Raw genomic sequence first — 8,526 nt, 5'->3', positions numbered from 1 at the left:
AAATGCAACAAGTAAATCTGACCCCCCGTCCCCAAAGTATCCAATAAATATTAGCTTGACCAAATCTTACACGGCAGGCGATAACACCTGTGTTCAAATATTAAGCGCTCGAAAATATCAAACTGTCAAGACAGTAAGATTTACAATGCAAAAAAAGTAGTCACTCGAGTTTTAAAATATTTGATTATAATATTTGATTTTTCCTTTATAATAATTTTAACACCCGAGTATATTATTGCAATTAAATTGTATTATAACTTAACAATTTAAAAAGAAATAAAATAGACGTCTTATTAAAATTAAGCGACCCCCTGCTGGTAAGATGTTACAATGTAGAAATTCGATCTTCTGAAAAAAATCAAAAAGTGATAGATTAAAAGTAATAAATTAATATACACCAGTTAGCAAAACCTTGAAGCGTGTAATTTATAGTTGCTAGAAGAATTAAAAAGTGGCATCTAAAAAGTCATAAAATGTAATTAAACCCAAGTAGCTCATTGGTGCAAGCCAGTCCAATAGTAATGTAGGACAATAGCGCAGCCAATAAGGACTGAAAAAATATACTCTTAGCAACGCCTAAACGTAACCTCCGGCATAGTTGCAGAGGATAGATAGTGAGAACTTAACAATTTTGCGCCAGTCTACTATGAGTCTTTTACAGTCTATTTTGAGTCTTAGTTTGAGTTTTACACGAGTCTTCTAGCTATTCTTTTTATCATGATCGTGCTGTAACAAACTTTTGAAGTGTACAAACTTTGAGATATTTCGTCTCAGAACAATTTGTATTGGAAACCTGTGTTGTTAATTTGTTGATACAACCAAGAACTCTACGATAACTATGTAAGTAACAATAAACGCACTATTATTTTATTTTATTCTCTTGTGTTGATATTTCTCAAGCTTGTTAGTCCTTGTGGCTCCACTCGCTCCTAAGAGAAACTGAAACTCATCAATCTGATTTCGAGTCAGTATGGCCATCAATATAAGCTCCCTACCTGTACTCCTACATTAAGCTCCCCACTCTAGATGTTCAGCCTCCACTCAGATAAGCCACTCGCGGACCGCTAACCAAGAGCTTAACTAAATTTCCCATTGGATAGTTTAATCGGAAAATCTCAAAAAAGGTACGGGAATTAGTTCGTTTTAAAAACCACCCCATAAGATTTCGCCTTAATTAACCACAATCCACCGTCGAACCTTTTCAAAAGAAAACCCCCCCATTAGACTTGGCGCAGCCTTTTCAAAGGAGCACAAACACAATGACAACATCAAAAACAAAAACAGGAAAATCGTTGAGAAATATTACCGACAAGGAAATTTTTTTTTTCTCTCTTTGCATGCATTAAAGTGTAATTTCTTTTACCTTTTTTCAATTGCAAAATTTTTTTTTAGGTCCAAATAATCGTGAAATAGTACAAAAAAGAAAACATGTAATTAAAAAAATAAAAATTTTAAATAATATCAAACAATTAAAAACAAGTCTCGAATTTTAACCCAAAAAAAAAAGAAAGACAATATGTCGTTATATCAAAACGCACAATTATTAAAGCAAAAACTTATCGCCAAAACAGTTGAAATATCAAAATTACTACCCCCATAAAACGGAGACTCAGATGTGGATGAATTTATTATCCAATTAAATCAATTTGTAGAGGTAACTCAAACAGACTTGAAATCATTAGTAAGCATGTTGCTAATGAGACTTCAGGGGCAAGCACTAACTTTTCTAAAACAAATGGAAAATACGATAGGGGAAGATAACAATCTTCTTATAAACTCAATAGAAAAATTACTAAAAGCATTCCGAGAAAGATTTGTTGAAACCAGTTCAACACACAAATTAAAGCATGGTACAGTTTGTTTCGACGAAACACAAAATGTTAGAGAATACCTGCACAAAGTAATGGTATCCATTGAGGCCAAGTACGGAAAAGAGTTTGGTCCCTTATACGATAAAATCGTACTAAATGCTTTCATGCAAGGATTAAGCCCCAAACTGTACCGAATGTTGATATCAAAAAATATCCAAACTTTAGACCTAGCAGTCCAGGAAGTGGAGAGAATGATAGAAATTGACTCAATTGTGGCAAACTACAAAAAATCAAGAATAAATAATGTAGAAAATTCAACTCCGGGACGATCACGAGCAATTTTTCCAAATTTCCTTCCAAGAGACAACTCACCCAAAACAAACCAAAATAGATCCCCAACCCCTACGAGACAAAGAATAGTACGTTTTGTACCCACGAATACAACAAACTACGTACAAAACCCTCCAATTATATGCTATGCATGTAATAAACAAGGACATATTGCCAGAGAATGCCGCACTAGAAATAACCTCACACCAGTAACCCCCAATTGTGATAACCGTTTGTTCAGGAGAACAAACTCAAATGCAAATGGGGCAGGACATTATAGAAATAATCCCCCACGTCTACCCTTATATCACAACTCGTAACAACAAGGATTCGTGTGTACAAATCCAACGAATCCTTCCCAATCTACGAATCCCCAAACCTATATAAATCCTTCCCCCAACTGATAAAGTAATTATCGGGTCCCCAAGCCAAATATGCGACAAAACATGTACCAATTCAATTCACGAACTGTGTATACAACTAGATTCAACAGAAACACAACCGACTACAGAGGAAATTTTTTTACGACGTGAAATGAAAGAAACTTTTCATCAATACGAAACGAACAAATGCCGCGAGATGTCGGCACGAGAAACTTTAACCCACGCAATAATACGTGGCAAGCAAGACAATCAAATGTCAATCAACTGGGAATTTCACGTGCTAGTGAAGCGGAGGGTGAAATTCCCACCGAACCCCAGTATCAAACCCCGACTTATCAAATAAGCGCACAGGGAAACGAATAAGGCCCCCAAGAAAATTAACTGGGACCCTGGAGGCCAATATTTCTTATAGGTCCCATCCAGTAATTGTACCTTCTTTTAGTGATAATGATGATACGCTACCTATATTGAATAATTTTAGTGTCGCAAGCATTAACTTCAAAGCGTTAATAGATTCGGGTGCATCGGTTAACATAATAAACGCGAATATATTTAATATACTCCCAGTATGTATTAAGCGACGGAAAAATTTCAATACTCACAATTTAACTAGTGTCACGGGGCATAGGCTGGAAGCTATAGGCTCCGTATGCCTAAACGTGATAAAAGATAATAAGATCTTCCCTACAAACTTCATAATCTGCAAAAATTTCCCATACGAAGCGATATTTGGTGATAATTTTTTAAAATCTAATAAGGTGTTATTATATATAGAAAATAACTGACTCGTGTATCCACACAACCCAATTCTCCCACGCGTGGAGAGAGGGGAAGCAACAGTGAATAGAATCAAATCCTTTGTACCCCATGTCGCTTCATTCCCCCCCATTTCTCGTCCCGTGGGAACTCAAACAAGCAAACGGATCGAAAATCAAAATCAATGGAGCAGACGAGAAAAAAAATCAAACAACAAATGGATCGAGTCAGTAAAAAAAAAAATAGGAGAAATGCAGGAGTATAGACAAAAAGAGATAAAGAAAATAGCTGAATTGTGGACTGAAATAATAAATCCAAACACTATTGTAAAGGAAAAAGACTTGGAATCACCCCTACAATCAACCTCGAAAGGGGAAGACCTGACGCAAGCAAGCGCCAATCTTAATTTAATAGAAAATAACACGGAAGAGAAATATTATGGGTTCGCAGTACGTAAAACAAAAATCCCCCCAAATACTATGCAAAGAGTACAAATCTCTCAAATGGTCACCCCTGTAAATGACAATTCTGAAATCTGGTTTGCATCCCCGTGCAAAGAAATTCCAGAAAATCTGTTTTGTGAAGAACAGATCATTTCATACGAAAAAGGCGAAGGTTTTATTTGGTTAACTAACACGCATGAAAACGATATGATTACATTGAAAAAAGGAACATGTCTCGTGGAAATACAGGTTATTTCTGAGCATGAGCTAAACAAATGGAGAGACTCCAGGGAAAGCTTAGTTAATAACATTGGAAATAACAATCCAAAGAATAGGTACCCCCTAACAAAACCCCAATTTTTTGAAAAATTTAAATTAGATCATATTCGAGATACGCAACTAAAGGAAAAATTATGTGAATTGCTTTGGAACTTTAGAGATATTTTTTCTACATGTGAGGAAGACATCGGGTTGATACCATCTTATCAACACTCTATCCAAACCACAGGGTTACCTATAGCTAAACAACCCTATCGCATTCCCCATCCCTACAAAGTCTGGTTAAAAAATAAAATCCGCGAGTTAGAAAGAAATAATTTTATACGGCCGAGTATAAGCCCGTATTCAGCCCCCGTTATACTAGTACCAAAAAAGAACAAGGACCTTAGGCTTGTAGTAGGTTATAGAGCCTTAAATAAGCAAGTAGTAAGTGACAAATTTCCTCTACCCCGAATTGATGAAATCCTGGATTGCATTTCAACCAAAAATAAAATTTTTACATCTCTTGACCTCACGCAGGGTTATCACCAAGTTAAGATAGCGGATGATGACGTCTATAAAACGGCCTTTTTCAACGACAGAATGTGGTTCTTATGAATATTTGAGAGTACCCTTTGGACTAAAAACCAGCTCAAGTGCATTATGTAGACCTCTGTTACACTTATTGCGAGGTATAGAAAATATTATCCATTTTGTGGATGATGTTATTTGTGTGGGAGAAACACCAGAGGACCATTTAAACACATTAACCAAAGTTTTCGAAAAATTCAGAGAGGGTAACCTGAAATGTAGACCGGAAAAAGTAAATTTGTTTCAATCCGAAATAAAATTATTGGGAATGATAGTGACCCAAGGTCAAATATCACCGGACCCTGAGAAGATAAAATGTGTAGAGAATCTTAAGCCGCCAAAAACTATGAAACAATTAAGAGGCATTATTGGTTTAACCAGTTATTTTAGAAAATTTATACGTAACTACGCCTAAATCGCAAAACCCCTAACAGACCTAACTAAAGGGAATTCCCAAAACGGTACGTGGCCTCAAGAAGCTCAAACTTCTTTGGACACTCTCAAGAAAGCTCTTACTTCTGAACCAAAATTAGAGTTACCAGACTTTGAAAAAAGTACATTCGTGGTTACCACCGATGCTTCAGGTCTAGGTATCGGTGCAATCCTTTCCCAAATAATCCTCGTGGAAAACAACCCAAATCCCCAACAGGACCCCCCACGATATATAGAGACAGTCATATGCTCTTAAAGCAGAACTCTAACCAAAGGCGAAAGTAGTTATTAAGCAACGCAATTGGAATTACTATCTATAATTTACCACTTAGATAAATTCAGACATTATTTAGTAGATCGAAAATTTAAGTTGCGCTCGGACCAAAAAAGCTTACAGTACCTAAGCACATTCAAGAATCCAACTGGAATTTTAGCGCGATGGATAATGAAAATCCAGGATCTGGATTACGAATTTGAACACGTGACCGGTAAACAGAATGCCCCTTGTGATTACCTAAGTAGATACCCTGAGAATAACTCTTCAGATAATGAAACTAAACAGATAAATGCCATTAATCCCAGTAAACAAAAACAAAAGAAGAATATACCATAAATCCTTACAGAAGAAAAAGGACCACAAGTAAGTCCCTTATCCCTAGCCAATATTAAAAGAAACCAAGTTAAGGATGAAATATGTTTGACCCTGATTAACTACTTTGTAAATTCAGATAATCTCCCTAATAAGTTCAAAGCCCTAAGACGGGAAATAGACAATTATTATTATGATTTTGACGAAGAAATCCTTTGCCGGATAGTAACAGGCGAGACGAATAGAAACCAAACCTTAATAATCCCAGTGCTGCCCCAAAACTTAATAAGACCTGCCTTCGAGTACTTCCATTCGGAAACAGGCGGACACTTAGGAATAACCAAAACATTTCACAAGTTAAAACAATACTTTTATGCCCCCTCGGCATTGACAAAACTCAAAGATTTTATAAGTAAATGTGAAGCATGCAACTTAAGAAAAAATCCTCAAACGTACCCAAATCCCCCCTTGGGAAGAGTGCCAGGGGCAAGGTTCCCTTTCGACATCGTTTCATTTGACCTTTTTGGTACAAGTGGAGGACTACCTGTTTCTAATAGAGGTCATACTTGCATCCTCTCAGTAATAGACCATTTTACCGGCTTCACTTTTGCCAAAGCATTGAAAAATCAAGGCGCATATGCCACTAGTAAAGCCCTAGCAAAAATATTTTTAGAGTTTGGCGTTCCTCAACGGGTCATTAGCGACAATGGATCTAACTTCGTTTCTAAAGTAACAAAGGATTTAATGAGTTTCCTTAAAATAGAAAAACTAGTAACCTCCCCCTACCACCCCCAAGCTAATGGAAAAATTGAAAATAGGCACAAAATATTTTCCAACGTTTTAAGTATTTATTCAAAGGACAACCGAAACGATTGGGATCAATATCTACCTTACTTGACTAATGTAATTAATACGGCATACTCGGAAACAACTAAAGAAAGTCCATTTTTTCTTTTATTCGGACGCGATTATGAAATACCCTATCAAGAAATTATAGAATCAAGACAATATTACAATAGTACGGAGGACTATAAGCAAGACTTTATAAATAAGTTGAGAAGAACCTATAAAATAGTTAGACAAGAGTTAGAAAAATGTAAAATGAATCAAGAGTTGAAAAATGAATCCAAAATCAAAGGAAATATAAATTTTAAGGTAGGCGACAGTGTCTATTTGAAAAATGAAGCTAAACTGGAAGGCAAAAAACTTTCCAATAAATATTCAGGACCCTACAGAATAATCAAAAAATATGACAACGATTTTACTTTTAAAATGATAAATCCAGAAAACGGAAGAACATACAAAGCGCACGTAAGCCGTATGAAAGGTGACAAATACCCCGTTAAGTGGGCACCCGAACCCCCATTTTCAGATTCATCAAACGCGGAAAATCAATTCCCTAGGTCCAGGCTATCCGAACTAAAACCCTTTAATTTCAAACAAAACTATTTTGAAAATAATAGCGAGGAGGAAGATTTTGAAGAATTTTTGGCCATGAAAAATCTAGTCATCCCTAAAAGAAAACCCCTAATACCCATGCCTGCAAGAACCCCAAAAAGCCCAGAGAGCTCATCCACAGAAAGCTCAGAGCAAGAGTTGGACTATACGCTGTCGCCAAAAACCCAATTTTTTCCCGATAGAATTTCAACTCCATGTCCCCCCAAAAGGTTTCCTGATGACATGGTATCCCCAGCAACCCCAATAGAAAGACCCCTGTCATTACAGGAGGAACTAAACAGAGCCATGGAAACCCCCGGTACAAAAAGGAGGAAGACTCCACCCAGTGATAAAAATACAAAAAAACCTGAGAGGCTATGGACATTATCAACTATCCCATAAAAACAAGGCAAAGTACTTTGCCATGGACACAGGAACACACTGAAGATGAAAACTTGGGACAATACCATCACATAACGGTATCCAAAGTAAAACCCAAGGAACCTTATTCCTGGAAACAGACCATGCTACGTAATACACCACACCCCCCGGAAAATATGGCATTCAAGCAATGGAGACATTCTTCAAAAGTATTTGACTCCTCCCAGAGTTCCCAGGAATCTTTTAACTCCCCCGAGACAGGACCTCAGCGTGAGGAAATAGAAAATAAGCCCTCAACCTCTAGAACAGATGAGATATATGAAGCAAGGGCAGGAGATACCCCTCAATCGCAAAGGACCGCCCCCGAAAGACCAAATAATGAATCCTCAGATACTAGCTCTAATGAGTCCGACGATGAATCAGACCCTGACTACCCACAGAACGCACCACAACAAAAACCGGCTTCTGCCGCGGCCCATGCCAAAGCCGCAAAATTAAAAGGTCAAAAATACCTACTAAAACAGTATAAGAAATTTGATCTGATCTCTATGGGAAAATCAAAAAAGAATAAAAAACAAGAAGGCGAACAGGAGGTTACCACGAAATCTGGCAGAATTAGCAAGAGGCCGGAAAAATTTAAATACGTCTAGTAGCAGTTACCCCAAAAAAAAAAATTATAAGGTAATATTAAATCATAATTAGCAGTTTAAAAAAAAAAAAAAAAAAATTAAAACCAAAAAATATGGGCAACTTCTATTGTGATGCCCATAAAAGTTCGAAATAAGTCAATGGTTAATTTTTCCAGATAACCTAAACCTCGACCTGGTAAAGAACCCCGAAGATAGAAGAAGAACAAGAATTGTTCAAGCCCCCCCCCCTCCGTACGAAAAATACCCAGTGCAACCCCGTTACTGACAGAGCAAGTATGGATCAGCTATTTCAAGTACGAGCAAAACTCCTAGTGCCATCGGCCGAATTAATAACGGAAAAATCGAAAATTGAAAATATGATAGAAACCGTACTTAAATCGCTTAGCGAAGTTAAGGCCTCCCAAGAAAAAATGAACAAGAAGATAAATGAGATCCTAATTACTAAGCAAATAGACAAATTAATAG

General features: G+C 36.8%; 1 protein-coding gene across 1 annotated transcript; it reads left to right on the top strand.

The window, feature by feature from the left end:
• The first annotated feature begins 2,710 nt into the window (after positions 1-2,710).
• LOC148938583 (uncharacterized) lies at positions 2,711-8,061 on the top strand. The gene is given in 3 exon segments (XM_089107683.1): positions 2,711-2,819; positions 5,628-7,399; positions 7,402-8,061. Coding segments are annotated over 3 exon segments (2,541 nt in total).
• Positions 8,062-8,526: the final 465 nt, after the last annotated feature.

This window comes from Artemia sp. Qi Xiang Cuo, unplaced genomic scaffold, assembly GCF_049724085.1.
Source record: "Artemia sp. Qi Xiang Cuo unplaced genomic scaffold, ASM4972408v1 HiC_scaffold_3100, whole genome shotgun sequence".
NCBI lineage: Eukaryota > Metazoa > Arthropoda > Branchiopoda > Anostraca > Artemiidae > Artemia > Artemia sp. Qi Xiang Cuo.
This window is presented reverse-complemented; position numbering and strand designations above follow the sequence as displayed.